Raw genomic sequence first — 21,805 nt, 5'->3', positions numbered from 1 at the left:
CACATCCCCTGGCCTAATACTGGATTGCTTGCCATCCAAGCCAGGCTCCTCGTCTGTCTCGGTATATCCTATAAAATGACAGTGTTAATAGGTTCTATCTCATAGGGCTCTTGTGCACATTAATATATTTGAGATGCTTAAAATATATTTTACTGTGCCTGTCACAGTAAGCGCTCAATAAACGTCAGCTATTGCTTTAATCTTTCGCATACACCGTGATATATTTGTTCCAGTGGGAGTAGGGGGGCTTAGCGGAGTTGTAGGCTATAGGTCATGAGGGATACAATCCCCTCCACCCCAATACACGTGTACTTGGGAGTGTTTGCCTTTTTAACCATGAGTTCTCCTCGGTTGGAAAGGCCAAACGATCAGGCGGGGTTGAAAGGTCACCCCGTCCCAAGGTCACCCAGCGTCGACCGCTGAGACGCTCAACCTTGTCTGAGCTGAACCGTTCCCATCAGCCACCGGCTGGTTGAGGAAGGCCGTGGCGTCACCTTAAGTGCCCAGTAACTTCTCTTCCTGGCCTTTGGGTCAGGATAGGGAAGGCGGACAGAGCAAGAGGCGAGTACGCGCGTCCTCAGGCCTGGTGCAAGCCTGCACCGAGCCTCGTTCTCTTCCAAGGATACGAGCTCACAGAAGGGAAACTACAAACTCCCGGGACCCTCCCGCCCAGTCCCGCGAGAAGCGGTTTTGTTCGGGCGAGGGCCGGAAGGGGTGGGGTGGGGTGGGGCGGGGGCCGGGCGAGAGCCGGAAGGGGCGGGGCCGTGCTGGAGGGGAACGGAGCGGAGTCGGGGATCCGGCGAGAGCCGGATGGGGCGGGGCCGTGCCCTCGCGGCAGGGGCGGGGAGGGGTGGGGGCGGGGCCGTGCCCTCGCGGCAGGGGCGGGGCGGGGCGGGGCCGCCGGCCCGCATCGTCCTCCAGCCGGGATGTGGCCGATCGCTGAGGAGCGGAGGGTGGAGCAGGGGGCGGAGGCCGGCCAGAGTGGAGGCAGGTCCTGGCGTACCTCTGACGCGGGCAGGTCGACTGCGGGCGCCGCGGGGGTGACAAGAGAGCGGCCGGGCCCCTACGACCTAGGGCGGAGCTCGGCGATCCAAGTGCTCTGCTCCCAGAGCGAGGTGGGCGGGCGGCTCGGGACCCTGGCCAGAGCCGGCATGGAGCGGTGGCGTGACCGGCTGGCACTGGTGACGGGAGCCTCGGGAGGTATCGGCGCGGCCGTGGCCCGGGCCCTGGTCCAGCAGGGTCTGAAGGTGGTGGGTTGTGCCCGCACCGTGGGCAACATCGAGGTAAGGCCCTGCGGGGGAGCGAGTGGCTCCGGGTGGCGTCGTTTCCGCCGGGCTTGGGTCCAGGTGGGGGATGGGGAGCGGTCGGAGCCAAGGTGTCACGCTGCCCTCTTGCCCGCCACCCCAGGGCCACTTGCAGCGGGCTCAGGGGCAAGAGAGGTGGATGCCTAGTTGGTGGAGGAGGCTTTTGGATCCCTCAGGGCAGAACTCTCTCTTTGCTTTTTAAAGTCTTGTCCGTTAGGGAGCTTTTTTCGTGACAGCCTCTGCTCTAGTATACCAAGTCTCTGACTCCCTGGCATCTTTTCTCCTGTTTCCCTACCTGCCTGCTCAGGTTGGCTGAGAAAAGGAGAAGCCAGGGAGAAGGGAAGAAAGCTTTCTGGCCTCAGTGGCTAAGCTGGCTACTGGGTTGCTTCCTCTGGTTCCCAGACCTAGTCCACAAAGCCAAACAAAGCGAGCAGGAGCGAGAGGACTTGATCCTGCTCATTTTTCACCCAGGACTGAGAGTGGGGTTGGAGTGGGAGTGGAGCTTTTCTGAAGAGGCTCAGCTTCACCTTCTCCTGAAGGTGAGGGTTAACCTCGATGGACAGAAGGGACAAATGGGATGTATATATAAAGTAGACCTTTTTTCCAGTTTCACTGTCACAGGTGGGACTGAGGAGGTAAACCAGGGCATTGAACCTGTGCACTCTGGGGGACAAAGCAATGTGGAACTGAACCCCCTGGTTCTTCTCTTAATGTGGGTTGGGAGCCCCAAGGGTTGTGAGCAATAAGAGCTCAGAGAAGAAGGAAATGAAGTTGGCTGTATTGGAGCAGGGAGGGAGAAGGATGAGCAGTTTCCATCATAGGAGCACTTTGGATTTACCCCAGGCAGGACCCCCCCCTCAGGGTTTGGGCTGGTGCTGAGCTTGACCTCCACCCTTGCTCAAAGTCCCTGGGGCAGGGAGAGGGCGAGGAGGCCTTGGGTGGGGCCGAGCTGGAAGGTGTGCAGGAGGGAGGCCTGTCCCCTCCCCTGCTGCCGACCAAAGGTGCGCTTTATAGCCTCCTAGATGGTTCCAAGGTCACCTGGCTATACCCTTGCCCCACGCTGCCCCCCCTTTCTCCTGTTCTGAGGTGCTCAGGGCCCGCCTCCACTCAGGAGCCTAGAGGATCAGACCAGGGATTAGGCCACTTGATTCTCTGATTCTAAAGCCACTCTTGCCTTCTGTTCCTACTCCTGCCCCCACTGCAAACCATCCAGGAGAAGGGTCCCTGAACCCTGAGGAGAGCCCCCTATTGATCACTCGCCCCCCAGGAGGCCTCCTTTAATGAGGGGGGGTGGCTCAGCTGTGAGGGGACTGACATGATTTCAGGTCCTTTTTGAGGATAGATGCAGACAGGTAGGGCAACGAGAAGACAGCGGCAGAGAAGACATGTATTATCAGTCCCTCCATTGTGGCTTTGCTGCAGGGCTTTGAGTCTGGAGGAGGAATGGAGAGTTTCGTGCCAGGAGAGGGCAGAATTCCAGGCTACTTTGCCCACCATCTGCTTTTCTTGATTGGTTGATGGATTCATTCATTGACACTCAAACAAAATTTGAGTTCCAACCTCCTACAGCGAGAAGCCCTGTTTCCCGAGGGGGTTGTTGAGCAGGTGAAATGTTGAATAGGTGAAATTGGGTGAAGGGGGACTTCTGAGTCCCAGAAGACTGTACCGCTTAAACTCATGGAAAGTTAAAGCAGAAAAGAATTTCCTAGGTCACCTGACTGAGCCCTTTATTCCTGACTTGATTTGGGGGTAGGATGGTGTTCCAGGGCAGGAGACCAAGCTGCCCCTCCTCTAGGGCTCCCTGCCCTGGCACCCCTGGCCCACCCACACATGTCCACAGTCACCTTGAGGAGGCTCTGGTGCCCGGTCACTGGCCTCCAAAGCAACCACACAGCTGGTTTTCTTCCTGCTTCTGAATGGCCGCTTACCTCAGCCATCTCCCAGTGGCCTTTCTGTCTCAGGGATCCTTAGTGTCTTGAGGGCCCTGGCAGTGCCCAGGGGGGTGCCCAGTGTCACCTACTACCTGGCTTGGCTCACAGTCTCCAGAGAAACTGGGGTGGATGGTGGTGCCCCGTGGGTCAGAGAGAAAGACTCTCCTGACTTCCTGACGATTTCTATAAGCAGGGCGAGGGGAGATCAGCTGTTGAGCTCAACTGAAAAGTGAAAAGTCTGTGTGAGGGTTCTGAGCCAGCTGGCTGCAGCTTGTGGAGGGACAGCGATCGTTTAGATATAAGCCCTTCTGAGAGGGGTTGGTAGAGTGATGGGAGAGAAGCGAATTGAGGTCCTGGTGACCCTGGGCGCTGGTGGAAGAAGCATGGGGTGGAGTATGGCTATGAGCGGAGGTGTGTTCATGTTGGGAAAGAGTCAGAAAAGAGACATCTCTCCATTCCCGGGATCCCCAGGCCCCTTCTCTGACCCCCCCACCTCACCCCAGAGCCCCAGAAACTTCTCCCTTCTTGAACGGAAGACTCACGTTTATTTGGGAGGTTCCTCCGCTGATGATCTCAGCCTCCCCCACCCTCACTCAGGGACTGCTCTCACCCCTGGACTTTGACCTGAGAGGTCAGGCTGTGGGGATGGCCACCAGAGGCGAGAGCTCTGAGCGGTGACAGCGGCGGGAGGTGGGGTCTGAGGGCGCAGGGTGGGTTGTGTGTGGAGTGAGCAGCTCATCCCAGTTAGACCCCTGTTGGGTTTCATAGGAGCTGGCTGCCGAATGTAAGAGTGCAGGCTACCCCGGGACTTTGATCCCCTACAGATGTGACCTGTCGAATGAGGAGGACATCCTCTCCATGTTCTCAGCTGTCCGCTCTCAGCACAGCGGTGTGGACATCTGCATCAACAACGCTGGCCTGGCCCGGCCGGACACCCTGCTCTCAGGCAGCACCAGCGGCTGGAAGGAAATGTTCAATGTAAGGCCTGGGGGCAGGGTCTGTTGGGGGGAGAAGCGGGTCACAGCAGCTGGGAGGAAAGCAGGAAGATAGACCTCTATGGCCAGGAGGAAAGCAGGAAGATAGACATACATCTACAGCCAGGAGGAAAGCAGGAAGATAGACATCTATAGACAGAAGGAAAGCAGAATGATAGACATCTAGGGAAAGGAGGCTTCAGGTTTCTGCCTGGGGCACTTTGAGTCTCACCTGCTTCTCCTCCCCAGAGGGAGGGAGTGGAGGAAAGGCCAAATCTTTCCCATTCTTCTTTCCTCTGAGCCCCTGGGGGCAGTGCTTAAAAGCTGGTTTCTTTCTGTTGGAAGAGAGATTGGTAGGAAAGAAAACTGCCCTCAATCAGATGTCCCCAAGTGGCAGCTTTGTGCTTGGGGACACGGTCTGATGGGAAGAACAGGAACCCAGAGGCTGAAGATGATGGTCTCATTCAGCCCCTCCAGTAACCATGTGGCTTCAGGCAGGTCATCACCCTCTCTGAGCTTCAGTCTTGTCACATGGTAATTGGGATGAACTGCACCCAGACCATCAATGTCTGGGATCACAAATTCCAGTGTCTCCTGAGGCCAGGTAGGAACCCAAAGAGTGGGGCGGGTCACATGGGGAAGCACTTGACCATGGAGGGCCCCACTCCCCCCCACCCTCTGCCGTCTGGGCAAGCGCCAGCCTCCCCCCCCACCCCTGCTGCCTGTTGTGTGGCCAGATCTGTGACTTCACTGAGAGCAGCGGGGGGCATCAATTTCCATGAAGACCCCTACCCACCCCATTCACCAAAACCTCAGCTCCAGGAATGCAAGGACCTTTGTCTATTTTATTTTTAGAATGTTTTAAAACCACGTGTAGACCAAGCACAGCCTTCAGGGCATGGATTTTCAACCTCTAGACTGTAATATGGGGCAGTACCTTCAGGGTATGAAACTAATTCTGAGAAGTGGAAAGCAGTGTGTAAATGGAATGTTTCTATCCCCACCCCCTCACCCTGCCCCGAGACTTTTCATATGTGCTCACAATAACACCTGACAGGTGCTTGGGCCCAGAAATGAGCAACGAACATTGAAACGTTGAACGGGGATATGCAGCCCTGCCCTTGCCCTCAGAGAACCTTCTGAGAGACCCAAGTTGTGGACGTCACCTGCAGTCAGGGTGTCTCTAAACCTAGACCTCAGCTTGCCTGACTGTAAAGCGAGGCATGTATATGAAATCCCTAAGCCCCATTCAGCTCAAACATTATGTCATTCTCTTCAGTTCAGTTCAGTCGCTCAGTTGTGTCCGACTCTTTGCGACCCCATGAATCGCAGCATGCCAAGCCTCCCTGTCCATCACCAACTCCCCGAGTTCACTCAGACTCAAATCCATCAAGTCAGTGATGCCATCCAGCCATCTCATCCTCTGTCGTCCCCTTCTCCTCCTGCCCCTGATCCCTCCCAGCATCAGAGTCTTTTCCAATGAGTCAACTCTTCGCGTGAGGTGGCCAAAGTACTGGAGTTTCAGCTTTAGCATCATTCCTTCCAAAGAAATCCCAGGGCTGATCTCCTTCAGAATGGACTGGTTGGATCTCCTTGCAGTCCAAGGGACTCTCAAGAGTCTTCTCCAACACCACAGTTCAAAAGCATCAATTCTTCGGCGCTCAGCCTTCTTCACAATCCAACTCTCACATCCATACATGACCACAGGAAAAACCATAGCCTTGACTAGATGGCCTTTGTTGGCAAAGTAATGTCTCTGCTTTTGAATATGCTATCTAGTTTGGTCATAACTTTCCTTCCAAGGAGTAAGCGTCTTTTAATTTCATGGCTGCAGTCACTATCTGCAGTGATTTTGGAACCCAGAAAAATAAAGTCTGACACTGTTTCCACTGTTTCCTCATCTATTTCCCATGAAGTGATGGGACCGGATGCCATTATCTTTGTTTTCTGTATGTTGAGCTTTAAGCCAACATTTGTACTCTCCACTTTCAGTTTCATCAAGAGGCTTTTTAGTTCCTCTTCACTTTCTGCCATAATGGTGGTGTCATCTGCATATCTGAGGTTATTGATATTTCTCCTGGCAGTCTTGATTCCAGCTTGTGTTTCTTCCAGTCCAGCGTTTCTCATGGTGTACTCTGCATATAAGTTAAATAAGCAGGGTGACAATATACAGCCTTGACGTACTCCTTTTCCTATTTGGAACCAGTCTGTTGTTCCATGTCCAGTTCTAAGTGTTGCTTCCTGACCTGCATACAAATTTCTCAAGAGGCAGGTCAGGTGGTCTGGTATTCCCATCTCTCAGAATTTTCCACAATTTATTGTGATCCACACAGTCAAAGGCTTTGGCATAGTCAATAAAGCAGAAATAGATGCTTTTCTGGAACTCTCTTGCTTTTTCCATGATCCAGCGGATGTTGGCAGTTTGATCTCTGGTTCCTCTGCCTTTTCTAAAACCAGCTTGAACATCAGGAAGTTCACGGTTCACGTATTGCTGAAGCCTGGCTTGAAGAATTTTGAGCATTACTTTACTAACGTGTGAGATGAGTGCAATTGTGCAGTAGTTTGAGCATTCTTTGGCATTACCTTTCTTTAGGATTGGAATGAAAACGGACCTTTTCCAGTCCTGTGGCCACTGCTGAGTTTTCCAAATTTGCTGGCATATTGAGTGTAGCACTTTCACAGCATCATCTTTCAGGATTTGAAATAGTTCAACTGGAATTCCATCACCTCCACTAGCTTTGTTTGTAGTGATGCTTTCTAAGGCCCACTTGACTTCACATTCCAGGATGTCTGGCTCTAGGTCAGTGATCACACCATCGTGATTATCTTGGTCATGAAGATCTTTTTTGTACAGTTCTTCTGTGTATTCTTGCCATCTCTTCTTAATATCTTCTGCTTCTGTTAGGTCCATACCATTTCTGTCCTTTATCGAGCCCATCTTTCATTCTTTTAGGATTGTCTTATGAGGCATTTCCCAAGAGAACCACGTCAGTGATCACAGAGGGAACCCTCGACCTCCAGATCTAGATTTGCTCCCCTGGCCCGAGGGGATCTGTTTCTCCTAGTTTCTCCTCCTCCATCCCTCCATCCCCAGGAGCTGAGTTCTCTGCCCCACAAACCCACATTGTTAAGAGGACCAAAAGCAGGGCTGGAAACCGCCTGTGTCCTGCCATGAACGCCGGGCCAGGTTTATAGCGGGAGTGTTCTGTCCCGATGCCTGGCGCTGACACCTGATAAAGAGAAACGTCTGACCTCCCAGCTGGTCTCCCCTGTTCCCCAGAGGAGAGAGTGAAGGCCCGTTGAAAGTTTTATCTCTGCTTGCCCTCCTGGGTGAGCCTAAGTGGTGGGGCTGGGCGGGCGCTTTTAGCAGAGACTCTTCCGTCGGGCCTCTGTTCCTTGCAGGCTGGGGTCTGGGGGTCACCTCTGCCAGAGGAGCGGGAGTGGGCAGGGTGCAGGAAGCCTCATGCCCTTGGGAGGCCCCTTGCCACACAGTGACACGTGACCGCACCCCCTGCACCCAGTCCTGTAAACGGGATGGAGGTTGGAGGACGGCGTGGAAGGACAGAGGGCCAGCCTTCTCCCGTCCACTCTAGTCTCGAGGGAGGGGCCGGAAAGGCAGAGAGCAGCGGGGTGAAAGGCTGAGCTCGGTCTCGAGGAGAGAGATTTTCAAAGGAAGGATTTTAGGCTGTTTCGGAGAGAGGAAAGCCAGTGACTCTGTCCCAGAGAAGAGGAGGGCATTTGGGGAAGAAAAGGGGGTGAATTCCCTGAGGCAGAGGAGACAGCCAAGATGGGGAGCGCTCCTGGGTGGGTTCTGGGGAGGGATGGTGTCTGTTTCCGAATACATGGGAACTTGAGGGCATCACCCAGCGAGGGGAGCCGCCTCTGCTGTCAGCTGGGGCTGGTGGCTGGACGGGGAGCAGCACGTAAGGCCCGCGGCCCTGGCCTGTCCTTGGTCTCGGGTAGGACCCGGCCCTGTTTGGGATGCCCCCCACCCCGGGGTGCTCTGGGGCTCCATCACCTGCTCAGACGGGCCCAAAGATGCAGACACACATTGCCCCCCACCCCGGCTTGCAGGTGAATGTGCTGGCCCTCAGCATCTGCACGCGGGAAGCCTACCAGTCCATGAGGGAGCGGAAGGTGGATGACGGACACATCATCAACATCAACAGGTGAGGCGGGTGGCGGGGGCTGGGGTCAGGGTGCCCCCCGCCCCCCAGCGGAGTGATCTGCTGCGGCTCCTTTGACCTCTTTGGACCTCAGAATTCCCCGGTGGTAGAGCAGGGATCTCACACCCAGTTAACACCCAGAGGGCACGACTAGGGGGCGGGGAAGAACGCTGTTGTGGTTGTTTAGTTGCTTAGTCCTGTCTGACCCTTTGTGACCCCGTGGACTGTAGCCCACCAGGCTCCTCAGTCTGTGGGATTCTCCAGGCAAGAAAACTGGAGTGAGCTGCCATGCCCTCCTCCAGCAGGGGAAGAAGAGTACGTGGCAAATGCCAGCCCCTCGTTGGCTGGAAGGGGTAGCTCAGCCCCTTGGCGGCTGAGGCCTGGGGGCCCTCCCGGGACTGGGGTTCTCCATTCCTCAGGCCGCAGCAGGAACCTCACCCTGTGGCACAGAGACTGCAGTCTCTGTCATGGGGGCGCCCACGGAGACACGGCCTCCGTGCTATAGACTCTAAGGAGAACCCTCTCAGTGAACCACACGGGTGAAAGGGAGAGAGCTTTGACAGCCTGCGTGGACTGAAGAGGGAATCCTGGGGTCCACGGAGGGAGGCCTTGGAGGAGGAGGGGGCTTGGAGGAGCTGTCGATGTGGACAAGCCGGATGAGTGGCGGGAGGACAGTCCCTGATGTTCAGGAGGCACCTGCGGGGGAGCTGGTCAGGCAGGCAGCCTGGCATCACTCTCTCCTTCCCCTTCCCTCCCTGCGCCCAGCATGTGTGGCCACCGAGTGCCACCCCCGGCTGAGATCCATTTCTACAGTGCTACCAAGTACGCTGTCACCGCGCTGACGGAGGGGCTGAGGCAAGAACTCCGGGAGGTCCGGAGCCACATCCGAGCCACGGTGAGGGGCAACCTGACCCTGTCCCCTCCCCACTGCACACACGCCCCAGAGCCCGGCGTCTGTCCTGGGCACAGGCCTCCCGGGCTCTGCTGCTGCCTGCGGGGCCCTGCTCAGTCCTTGAGTCCCTGCGTGTCTCTGCCTTTAAGGCGGGAGAGGGGCTGACTTGAACCTAGAGAAGGGGGCGAGGGCGGAGGGGTGAGGCTGAGGGAGCACAAGGGACCTTGGGAGGCCATGGCTGGAAAGCAGGACTGGGGCTCTCCCCGGGAAGGCTGCCCGAGCTTGGGTGGCTTGCTCAGCCTCTCCATGCCTCAGTCTTCCCAGCTGTAAAATGGAGATGAAAACACCTAGGGGTATGAGGGTATGAGGCTTCCCTTAGGAAGCCACTTTGTAAAGCTGACCTGGCTTTTGGTAATGGCCCAGTAGCTGGTAGGAATCATTCTGATAACCCCCCCCCGTGGCAGCTTTGGAGGGCGGAGGTGGCCGCTGGACCTTGGGTGGCCGTCCCTGTGAGGCTGGGGCCCTGTGGCCTCCGTCCTTTCCCTCCCAGCCCCCTGCCCCAGGCCTGGCCTCTGGCTGGGGCTCAGCTCCTGAGCAGGCTCTCTCTTTTGGCCCAGTGCATTTCTCCAGGAGTGGTGGAGACACAGTTCGCCTTCAAACTCCACGATAAGGACCCTGAGAAGGCAGCCGCCACCTATGAACACATGAAGGTGGGGCCCAGTGAAGCCACCCACTCCCTAAATGAAGGCAGAGGGCGCCCTGGCCTTCAGACCTTGCCCTTCTAGCCAGCCTGTTGCCTCTCCTGGGTTGGGGGAACACGGATGCTGGAGAGGACCTCCCTGGTTGGGGGGAGGGCCTTGGATCATTCTGTCCTCACCTCTCCCCTTTCCCCCGGTGCTCCCAGTGTCTCAAACCTGAGGATGTGGCCGAGGCCGTCATCTATGTTCTCAGCATGCCCCCTCATGTCCAGGTGAGTCTGGCCTTGGCTGTCTGTCCCCTGGAGGAGCCCAGCCAGCCCAGAGGTGGAGAGTGGGAAGGCCTTAAGAGGGTGGGGAGAGCGTCCCGGCTTCCTCAAGCCTTGTTTGTGCCTTCTGCAGATTGGAGACATCCAGATGAGGCCCACAGAGCAGGTGACCTAGTGCCCTGTGGGGAGTTCCTCCTTCCCGCACCCCCCTTACAGCTGGGCACCTGCCCCTGGACTGGGGGTATTAATTTCTGAACCCCTGGATTTCACTTCCTTTCCCCACCCCCACCAGGGGCTAGAAAACTTGAGGTTTTTATATGTCAAATTGTTGCCACCATGAATGGGTGAGGGGAGAGGAGGTGGTGCCCCCTGATTGTTTTACCTGCTCCTGCTTTCTCGGTCCCCTTCTTGGGCTCCCTGGCCTTTGTCTGCTGCCCTTGCCTTTTTCCCTTTGGCCTGGGGAAGGGACTGTGGCCAAAAGTGGGGCTTTCCCCTATCTTCCTGAACCTCCACCTCCACTGTCCCTTGAGGATGAGGCCGGGGAGGGAAGCCCTCACCTTCTATCTGAATGCTTACTGGGGCTTCAGGCTTCCTTCTTCCCTCCCCCGCCGCCCCTTCTTTGCCCCATCTCAGTTCTCCAGTCCCACTGTGGCTTCTCCACCCCTCGTGGGGTCCTCCCTTCACTCTGACTATGCCAGCAGAAGACCAGGGCCTGCCTCCCAAGTGGGTTTCACTGTGATCATTAAAAAAAGAAAAATTGCATTAAAAAATCTGGGCTGCAGAAGTGTCTTTCAGTTCTTCCCCCTTCTTGTAATGAGGAATGGTTGTCTCAGAGTTTCTTGCAGGAGAGCGGGAAGGTGGGTGGATTGGGGGCATCCTTCCTGGAGTGTGAATTACCTTTCAGTTGGGTCTGGAAACTGGGTAGGAATTTCCGGCCAGAAAAAAGAGGACAGCAGGGCATGCCAGGCAGGGAGGCCCCGAAGAGCACGCAGGGCTGGAATAGCACAGAACTTAGTGCAGGAGTGACAGTGAGACTGAAAAGGTAACTCCCGCCTGGATCCCAGGGTGGGGGTGGGGGTGGGGGTCGTGAGCGAGGAGTCTGGTCCTTAACCTGTGGGGCCAAGGGCATCAGCTGGCTTGTCAGTATGCCAGGGCTGTCACTCAGAGAATCAGGGCCGTGGGATCGTAAGTCATCGGTGGGGTTTCTGCTGACGGGTGCTAAGGTCTGACAGGCAGTGGAGGTGTCGCGGAAGGGCTGGATGCAGAAGCAGCTCCGGAGGAAAACCGGCAGCACCCGGTGGCGGAGGGCCGTCACCACGCCCGGCCAGGTTGGACAGGAAACCCAACACACCTCCTTAAAGTGTCCTTTGCTGGCGCCGGGTTGAAAGGTCCTTCAGCCTCCCGGGACCTTGGAGGGTGCACGACGCCACCCGGCCCGCCGTCGGGTCAGCTCAGCGGCGAGCACCCCCTGGCTCCGGCGCCTCGACGGTGGATGGTGGTCGCTCCGCCGGCCCGGCAGGGGGCACTGTGGGAACGGTCTAGCCTCCGCGCATGCGCCTTGCGGCAACCCGGAGGGGGGCGGGGCGTCCGGACGCGGAAGCGGAGCTGCTCACGTGAGGGACGGCGCCGGCGGGAGTAGCCGCCTCTGCGGACGCAGCCGGGGCATCGACCATGGCGCTGCCCCCGGCCGTCGGGGCCGCGACCTGGCCCTGCTGCAGCCTTCCCCTCACGCGTCCTTTCTCCCAAGCGACGCGGCGCTGGGGGCGGCCCGGCGGGGAGGAGCTCGGCCGCCTGCCCCTGGATGACCTGGCGTCGGTGCAGCGGCCGGCCGGGGGCCCGGAGCTCCTGTTTGGCCTGTCCCCGTGCCTCCTGGCGCTGCGGGCCGCCCGCCGCCGCGTCGCCCGGCTCCTGCTCCAGGCCTGCAGGTCCGGGCTGCAGGGGCAGCGGGCCGAGCTGCTGCGCGCGGCCGAGGAGCGGGCCATCCCGGTGCTGCGGCCCCGGCGGCGGGAGCTGGATGTCCTGTGCCGTCACCAGGTTCACCAGGGCGTCTGCATGGAAGTGAGCCCCCTGCGGCCCCGGCCCTGGGCCGAGGCCGAGGCCGAGGTGGCCCGGCCAGGAGACGACCCCCAGCAGCTGTGGCTCGTCCTCGAGGGGCTGCAGGATCCCCGGAATCTTGGGGCTGTGCTGCGCTCCGCTCACTTCCTCGGAGTGGATAAGGTCATCACCAGCCGGAGAAACAGGCATGGACGCCCCTTATTCCCCGTGCGTCCCCATCTGGAGGCGCAGCCGAGTTCCTAAGCACCTTGACCCTTGGGTGGTCCCTCAACCAGGCCTCCCCGACGCCAGAATTCTTACCCCCTAACCCTTGGGGTATGGGGGAGGGCACAGCACCGGGCCTGAGGTTACCCGGCTTCATATGGTGGCATGGGGAAACCTTGCAGCTGCCCGCTCACTCCAGTAGTCAGCAAGGCCAGCGCCGGGGCTATGGAGGTGATGGACGTGTTCTCCACTGATGACCTGGCCGGTTTTTTACAGGTAATGACGCGGGGGAAGCGGGGGTGTTTCAGTAAAGGAGAAGAAATGAACCAAGCTCAGTCTCCAAGAGCCTCCTGGCCAGCAGCTGAGGGAGGAAGGGGTTGGGGGCGGGGGCGTGTTGGTATCGCTTCCTTGTTTGTTTAGTCACTAAGTCGTGTCCACTCTTTTCGACCCTACGGACTGCAGCACGCCAGGCTTCCCTGTCCAAAGTATTGTGGCCATTGGAGCTTCAGCATTATTAGCCCTTCCAGTGAATACTTAGGATTGATTTCCTTTGGGATGGACTGGTTTGCTCTCCTTGCAGTCCAAGGGACTCTCAAGAGTCTTCTCCAGCTCCACAATTTGAAGGCATTAATTCTTCGGAGCTCAGCCTTCTTTATGGTCCAACTCTCGCATCCATACATGACTACTGGAAAAACTGTAGCTTTGGCTATATGGACCTTTGTCAACAAAGTGATGTCTCTGCTTTTTAATACGCTGTCTAGGTTGGTCATAGCTTTTCTTCCAAGGAGCAAGCATCTTTTAATTTCATAGTTAAAGTCACCATTTGCAGTGATTTTGGAGCCTCCAAAATAAAACCTGTCGCTGTTTCCACTTTTTCGCCTTCTATTTGTTATGAAGTAATGAGACCAGGTGCCATGATCTTTTGTTTTTTGAATGTTGAGTTTTAAGCCAGCCTTTTCACTCTTTCACCCTCCTCAAGAAGCACTTTAGTTCCTCATAGTTTCTGCCATTAGAGTGGTATCATCTGCATATCTGAGGTTGATAATATTTCTCCTGGCAGTCTTGATTCCAGCTTGTGATTCATCCAGCCGTCTAAATCGCTTTGAGGAGAGAAGGATCTGGAGTTTTAAAAAGCATACATGGAGCAGAATCTGACGTTAGGGACTTCCACTGCACTCCTTTCAGAGGCGTACTGAGTAAACCTCCTGCAGGTTTACTCAGTGCTCCACTGCCTAGGGGGCTTCCTGATAGCTCAGTTGGTAAAGAATACGCCTGCAATGCAGGAGACCTGGTTTGATTCCTAGGTCGGGAAGATCCACTGGAGAAGGGATAGGCTACCCATTCCAGTATTCTGGCCTGGAGAATTCCATGGACTGTATAGTCCATGGAGACGCAAAGAGTTGACATGACTGAGTGAGTGACTTTCAGTTCACTGCCTAGTAAGTAAAGTGTTAGTTGCTCAGTCGTGTCCAACTCTTTGGGGCCCCATGGACTGTAGCCCGCCAGGCTCCTCTGTCCATGGGATTCTTCAGGCAAGAATAATGGCGTGGGTAGCCATTCCCTTCTCCAGGGGATCTTCTCAACCCAGGGGATCGAACCCAGGTCTCCTGCATTGCAGGCAGGTTCTTTACCATCTGAGCTACCAGGGAAGCCCATCTAGTAAGTAGGTCTTCAGTAAATGTTCACTCGTGAGAAACCAGTGGTTCCTGCTTCCTCCTGTAGGGAAGCAGTTTGAAAGGCTCTTTGAACAAGGACTAGTCTATCCCTTCCCCCTGGTCCCTCCCATAAAAGAAGAAACAAACAAAACAACCCCCCCAAACCACTACCACCAGCATCATCATCACCACCACCAAAAAAACCCACTTGGATGTCTAGGAAGGGACAGTTTAGTTCAGTCGCTCAGTCCTGTCCAACTCTTTGCGACCCCATGAGTTGCAGCACGCCAGGCCTCCCGGTCCATCACCAACTCCCGGAGTTCACCCAAACTCATGTCCATTGATTGGGTGATGTCATCCAGCCATCTCATCCTCTGTCAGTTCGGTTCAGTTCAGTTCAGTCGCTCAGTTGTGTCCGACTCTTTGCGACCCCATGAATCGCAGCACGCCAGGCCTCCCTGTCCATCACCAACTCCCGGAGTTCACTCAGACTCACGTCCATCGAGTCAGTGATGCCATCCAGCCATCTCATTCTCTGTCGTCCCCTTCTCCTCCTGCCCCCAATCCCTCCCAGCATCAGAGTCTTTTCCAATGAGTCAACTCTTCGCGTGAGGTGGCCAAAGTACTGGAGTTTCAGCTTTAGCATCATTCCTTCCAAAGAAATCCCAGGGCTGATCTCCTTCAGAATGGACTGGTTGGATCTCCATGCAGTCCAAGGGACTCTTAAAAGTCTTCTCCAACACCACAGTTCAAAAGCATCAATTCTTCGGCACTCAGCCTTCTTCACAGTCCAACTCTCACATCCATACATGACCACTGGAAAAACCATAGCCTTGACTAGACGGACCTTTGGTGGCAAAGTAATGTCCCTGCTTTTGAATATGCTATCTAGGTTGGTCATAACTTTCCTTCCAAGGAGTAAGTGTCCTTTAATTTCCTGGCTGCAGTCACCATCTGCAGTGATTTTGGAGCCCAAAAAGATAAAGTCTGACACTGTTTCCACTGTTTCCCCATCTATTTCCCATGAAGTGATGGGAACAGATGCCATGATCTTCGTTTTCTGAATGTTGAGCTTTAAGCCAACTTTTTCACTCTCCACTTTCACCGTCATCAAGAGGCTTTTTAGTTCCTCTTCACTTTCTGCCATAAGTGTGGTGTCATCTGCGTATCTGAGGTTATTGATATTTCTCCCAGCAATCTTGATTCCAGCTTGTGTTTCTTCCAGTCCAGCGTTTCTCATGATGTACTCTGCATATAAGTTAAATAAGCAGGGTGATAATATACAGCCTTGATGTACTCCTTTTCCTATTTGGAACCAGTCTGTTGTTCCATGTCCAGTTCTAAGTGTTGCTTCCTGACCTGCATACAGATTTATCAAGAGGCAGGTCAGGTGGTCTGGTATTCCCATCTCTCAGAATTTTCCACAGTTTATTGTGATCCACACAGTCAAAGACTTTGGCATAGTCAATAAAGCAGAAATAGATGTTTTTCTGGAACTCTCTTGCTTTTTCCATGGTCCAGCGGATGTTGGCAGTTTGATCTCTGGTTCCTCTGCCTTTTCTAAAACCAGCTTGAACATCAGGAAGTTCACGGTTCACATATTGCTGAAGCCTGGCTTGGAGAATTTTGAGCATTACTTTACTAGCATGTGAGATGAGTGCAATTGTGCGGTAGTTTGAGCATTCTTTGGCATTGCCTTACTTTGGGATTGGAATGAAAATGGACCTTTTCCAGTCCTGTGGGCACTGCTGAGTTTTCCAAATTTGCTGGCATATTGAGTGCAGCACTTTCACAGCATCATCATTCAGGATTTGAAATAGGTCAACTGGAATTCCATCACCTCCACTAGCTTTGTTTGTAGTGATGCTTTCTAAGGCCCACTTGACTTCACATTCCAGGATGTCTGGCTCTAGGTCAGTGATCACACCATCGTGATTATCTGGGTCGTGAAGATCTTTTTTGTACAGTTCTTCTGTGTATTCTTGCCATCTCTTTTTAATATCTTCTGCTTCTGTTAGGTCCATACCATTTCTGTCCTTTATCGAGCCCGTCTTTGCATGAAATGTTCCCTTGGTATCTCTAATTTTCTTGAAGAGATCTCTAGTCTTTCCCATTCTGTTGTTTTCCTCTATTTCTTTTCATTGATCGCTGAGGAAGGCTTTCTTATCTCTTCTTGCTATTCTTTGGAACTCTGCATTCAGATGCTTATATCTTTCCTTTTCTCCTTTGCTTTTCGCTTCTCTTCTTTTCACAGCTATTTGTAAGGCCTCCTCAGACAGCCATTTTGCTTTTTTGCATTTCTTTTCCATGGGGATGGTCTTGATCCCTGTTTCCTGTACAGTGTCACGAACCTCAGTCCATAGTTCATCAGGCACCCTATCTATCAGATCTAGTCCCTTAAATCTATTTCTCACTTCCACTGTATAATCATAAGGGATTTGATTTAGGTCATACCTGAATGGTCTAGTGGTTTTCCCTACTTTTTTCAGTTTAAGTCTGAATTTGGTAATAAGGAGTTCATGATCTGAGCCACAGTCAGCTCCTGGTCTTGATTTTGTTGACTGTATAAAGCTTCTCCATCTTTGGCTGCAAAGAATATAATCAATCATTTTCAAAGAATAAAATCAATCATAATCAATGATTTTGGTGTTGACCATCTGGTGATGTCCAAGTGTAGAGTCTTCTCTTATGTTGTTGGAAGAGGGTGTTTGCTATGACCAGTGCATTTTCTTGGCAAAACTCTATTAGTCTTCGCCCTGCTTCATTCTGTATTCCAAGGCCAAATTTGCCTGTTACTCCAGGTGTTTCTTGACTTCCTTTTTTGCATTCCAGTCCCCTATAATGAACATCTTCTTTGGGTGTTAGTTCTAAAAGGTCTTGTAGGTCTTCATAGAACCGTTCAACTTGAGCTACTTCAGCGTTACTGGTTGGGGCATAGACTTGGATTACTGTGATATTGAATGGTTTGCCTTGGAAACGAACAGAGATCATGCTGTCGTTTTTGAGATTGCATCCAAGTACTGCATTTCGGACTCTTTTGTTGACCATGATGGCTGCTCCATTTCTTCTGAGGGATTCCTGCCCGCAGTAGTAGATATAATGGTCATCTGAGTTAAATTCACCCATTCCAGTCCATTTTAGTTTGCTGATTCCTAGAATGTTGACCTTCACTCTTGCCATTTCTTGTTTGACCACTTCCAATTTGCCTTGATTCATGGACCTGACATTCCAGGTTCCTATACAATATTGCTCTTTACAGCATCGGATCTTGCTTCTGTCACCAGTCACATCCACAGCCGGGTGTTGTTTTTGCTTTGGCTCCATTCCTTCATCCTTTCTGGAATTATCTCTCCACTGATCTCCAGTAGCGTATTGGGCACCTACTGACCTGGGGAGTTTCTCTTTCAGTATCCTATCATTTTGCCTTTTCATTCTGTTCATGGGGTTCTCAAGGCAGGAATACTGAAGTGGTTTGCCATTCCCTTCTCCAGTGGACCACATTCTGTCAGATCTCTCCACCATGACCCGCCTGTCTTGGGTTGCCCCACGGGCATGGCTTAGTTTCATTGAGTTAGACAAGCCTGTGGTCCTAGTGTGATTAGATTGACTAGTTTTCTGTGAGTATGGTTTCAGTGTGTCTGCCCTCTGATGCCCTCTTGCAACACCTACCGTCTTACTTGGGTTTCTCTTACCTTGGGCGTGGGGTATCTCTTCACGGCTGCTCCAGCAAAGCGCAGCCACTGCTCCTTACCTTGGATGAGGGGTATCTCCTCACTGCCGCCCCTCCTGACCTTCAACGTGGGATAGCTCCTCTAGGCCCTCCTGTGCCCGTGCAGCCACCGCTCCTTGGACGTGGAGTTGCTCGTCCTGGCCGCCACCCCTGACCTAGGACTTGGGTAGCTCTTCTCGGCCGTTACTGCGCTTTCGCAGCCTGGCACTCTCGGCCGCTGCCCCTGACCTCAGACGTGGGGTAACTCCTCTTGGCCGCCGCCCTTCGGGCATGGGGTCCTCCCGGCTTCTGCCCCTGACCTCGGACGTGGGGTAGCTCCTCTCAGCCGCAGTTAGTGCTCTGGTCGCATCCTCTGTCAAACCTTAGCAAAACCCGTGGTCCATCAGCATTTGTCTTCAGCTGTGCTTCCTTTGCTGGACACAAGGGGGCAGTATTGCCTTGTATTTAGCAGTTTCCCTGACCATCCCCCAGGGCTCCTCTCAGTCCTTGGGTCCCTTTTCTGTACATACTTATTTCTTGTTTGTCACATGCAATCTGATGGTTTTAAATTGCCGTTTAGATACGAATGCTTCCCAAATATATATCCTTCTGGGTTTTGCTCCTGAACCTCAGATTCACATATGTAGTTGCCAACTCAACAGCTCTTTTTTCTGTCTAATGGGTATTTCAAACAAGATTTCCAAATCTTCCTGTTCCTCTTGCAGAGTCAGCCAGCTTAGTCGATGGCAGCTCCTCCTGCCTTCGGTTGCTTAGGCCTTGGCATCCTCCTTGGGTCTTCCTGCTCTCTCACCCCACATCCCACCTGTCTCACGAGGACGTGATTGTCCAGTCCTGCGTGTGCAGCTGACGACAAAGGTACCGGTAGTTCAGGTTTGCCCCAGAGATTAGAAAGGATTTAAAATGCACGGATATTGTTAAGGCACATCCTTTCATTTTTACCTTGACCTTATTTCCATACTTACCTGGCAAGAAATGGCAACCCATTCCAGTACTCTTGCCTAGAACATCACATGGACAGAAGAGCCTGGTAGGCTACAGTCCATGGGGTCGCAAAGAGTCGGACACGACTGAGCAACTTTCTTTCTTTCTTCTTTCCTTCTGTTTCCACATTCTGACCATTGCTAACCATCTCCACTGTTACCACTGTGGTCCAAGCCCCCATCATCTCTGCCAGTGTCACTGCAGAAACCTAACTGATCTGCTTGTTTCTGCTCTCAACATAGAGTGATTCTGTAGAGGCGTAAGTCAGACCGTGTCACAGCTTCTCTGCTCAAAACCCTTCAAAGGCTTTGCCTCTCTCAGAGTGAAAGCCAAAGGCCTTCCAGTCGCCTCTGAGGTCCTACCTCCTGTGGCCTCTTGTTTCCTTTCCTGTCTCAGCAGCTCCCTTTCCACTGGCCGCTTGGCTGTTCTGCTGTTCCTCACGCTTGCCTGGTAAGCACCTGCCTCTCGGCCTTTGCCCTTACTGATCTCTGCCTAGAGTATCTCCTCCCCCAGGTGTCTGCGTGGTGCTACACTTCAATGAGGCCTCCCTGACCTCCCTGCCACGAGGCTGGGGTTTGGGCCTGTTTTGTTCATCGCCTTATCCCCAGTGCTGAGCACAGAGCCTGTCCACTCTAGGTGCTTGATAACTACTGACTGAATCCAGCGGCTTAACGAGGGGATGACTAGATGGGCAAGGCCAGGCTCCTCCCGGCTGGTGCTCTGCTGAAGAATTGATTTCTCCTCTCCCCTTTCAGGCCAGAGCCCGGCAGGGCTGGCTCGTGGCTGGCACAGTGGGCTGCCCGGGACCTGAGATCACCCTGTCCTCCAAGATCCCCATCACTCGCTGCTTGGATTTCCTCTGGGACCGGCCTACCCTCCTCGTGCTGGGTAGGTAGATGTCCCTGCTCTTTGCTGAGATGCAAGCTTCCTGAGTGCCTGCCTGCCCAGCTGGGGCCTCCGTAACCCTCTGGCCCCCCTGCTCTGCAGGGAACGAGGGCTCTGGTCTGTCCCGGGCAGTGCAGGCCTCCTGCCAGCTTCTCCTCACCATCCTGCCCGGCCGGCAGCTGCCTCCTGGACTCGAGTCCTTAAACGTCTCCGTGGCCGCAGGTGAGTTTCCACTCCCCTTCCTTCTCTCCCTCTGATCACACGCATATGGCTGCTTCAATTCATCCTAAATACCTTTCTCAATCTTGCTGTGTCCGAATTGCCTATATATGCCGAATGAAGAAAATATCTGCATCTTTTAAAAAATTAATAATTTTTGACTGCTCTGGTTCATCATTGCTGTCCAAGGACTTTCTCTAGTTAAAGTCACTAGAGCAGAGGTCACTCTCCAGTTGCAGGCTTCTCATTGCAGTGGCTTCTCTTGTTTGTGTGCGGGCTCAGTAGCTGTGGTGCATGGGTTTCATCTCCCTGCAGAGCATGTGGGAATCTTCCCGAACTAGGGATGGAACCCGTGTCCCCCACATTGGCAGGCAGGTTCTTAACCACTGGACCACCAGGGTAGCCCCTACAGCCTCTTGAGGATGAAGTGAAGAAGTACCTGGCCCATGGTCCCTCCTCTAGGTGTCCACCCTTGTCCTTCTGTCTGTCTGTGCAGGAATCCTTCTTCACTCCATTTGCAGCCAGAGGAAGGGGTTCCCAGTGGAAGGGAGGAGAGAGCAACTTCTCCATGACCCCCAGGATCCCTCAGCCTCATCTGAAGCAGCCAGAGTGGCTCAGCACCCAGGACTGTCCTCAGGATCAGAAAAGAAGCGACAAGACAGGGGCTAACCGGGACTGTCTACGGTGTCTGTGTGCTGGGGAGCACACGCACCCACACCCTCGAGTGTGCTGGAGTCTCTTTGTCTTCTTATGAGTGGGCATCAGGCCTCTATTTATAAACCACTATCCTGGGGAGCCAGGAGCTTTGCAGTAGAGACCACAGGAAGTTCAGTTTCCCATTTTTTTGGACTTTCGGTTGGAGATGGCAGCCTGTTGATTTCTATGCTGTGCTGGGACAGAGGGTCTGTTTCTTCCCAGGTCCCGCCTGGAAGCGAGGAGGAGTTTTGGACATCAGAAGGGGATCAGGCAGCGCCATCCAGGGTCCTCTTCCTCTTGGATGGGTGTGAGAAGGCAGAGGAAAGCCCGGGGCACTCTTGTGGGCCAGACAGGTGCAAATCCAGGCTCAAACCCTCTGAACACACGACTTCATCTTTCTAACCCCAGGGCTGTTGTCAGGATCCGGTGAAACATCACTTGATATCCAGCAGGCACCCCTTCTCTCTGGTCCGTCCACTAGGTGGCAGCCTTGCTCTTTGCTCCACAGTCCCTTTGGCAAGCTTTCACAGCCACCCGGGGAGATTCCTGGCTGTGGCCCACCCCAGAGAGGCAGGGGAAAGATTAGCAAATACCTATCAACTCACTGGCCCTCCAGTACCCACCATGGGTGAGTCACCAGTTAGCCGGCCTCCATGGAAGGACCTGCCGAACTAGAGTTCTGGCCTTTGATTCTGGGAGGTGGTGAGGACCTTGCAGATTTGCCGTTTGTTGTTCAACCCAGACAGATTCGGTACTACTCTCCCAGGCTCCCGTGAGTGGAGCAGAAGCCACTAGGATAAGTAGCTTAGAGCAGTCTTGGCTGCTCCCTGGAACCACCTGGCAAGCTTTGAAAAACAGCTGACACCCCCTCAGCCTGAGGTAATTGGTCAGTGTGCAACATGAACATCCGACTTTTTTTTTTTTTTAAAGGATTTTATTTATTTTCTTTTTTGGCCGTGCTGGGTCTTCATTGCTGCTCGGGCTCTTCTCTAGTTGTGGAGGGCAGGGGCTACCCTAGCTGCAGTGCACGGGCTTCAGTAGTTGTGGCAAACGGCTCAGTGGTTGCAGCTCCCCGGCTCTAGAGCACAGGCTCAGTAGTTGCGGTGAATGGGCTTAGTTGCCCCGCGGCATGTGGGATCTTCCCGGATC

At 54.1% G+C, this 21,805-nt stretch overlaps 2 protein-coding genes across 2 annotated transcripts; both read left to right on the top strand.

Moving 5' to 3' along the window:
- Positions 1-924: 924 nt before the first annotated feature.
- On the top strand, positions 925-11,019 carry DHRS11 (dehydrogenase/reductase 11). Its single transcript, XM_055577365.1, has 7 exons — positions 925-1,283; positions 4,004-4,213; positions 8,284-8,378; positions 9,141-9,270; positions 9,885-9,977; positions 10,172-10,237; positions 10,365-11,019. The coding sequence occupies exons 1-7, from the start codon at positions 927-929 to the stop codon at positions 10,404-10,406; spliced, it is 993 nt and encodes a 330-aa protein (XP_055433340.1). The 5' UTR covers positions 925-926; the 3' UTR covers positions 10,407-11,019.
- Positions 11,020-11,837: 818 nt separating this feature from the next.
- MRM1 (mitochondrial rRNA methyltransferase 1) lies at positions 11,838-21,602 on the top strand. Its single transcript, XM_055577363.1, has 5 exons — positions 11,838-12,471; positions 12,673-12,766; positions 19,612-19,744; positions 19,844-19,963; positions 20,457-21,602. The coding sequence occupies exons 1-5, from the start codon at positions 11,903-11,905 to the stop codon at positions 20,627-20,629; spliced, it is 1,089 nt and encodes a 362-aa protein (XP_055433338.1). The 5' UTR covers positions 11,838-11,902; the 3' UTR covers positions 20,630-21,602.
- Positions 21,603-21,805: the final 203 nt, after the last annotated feature.

This window comes from Bubalus kerabau, chromosome 4 (assembly GCF_029407905.1).
Source record: "Bubalus kerabau isolate K-KA32 ecotype Philippines breed swamp buffalo chromosome 4, PCC_UOA_SB_1v2, whole genome shotgun sequence".
Taxonomy (NCBI): domain Eukaryota; kingdom Metazoa; phylum Chordata; class Mammalia; order Artiodactyla; family Bovidae; genus Bubalus; species Bubalus kerabau.
This window is presented reverse-complemented; position numbering and strand designations above follow the sequence as displayed.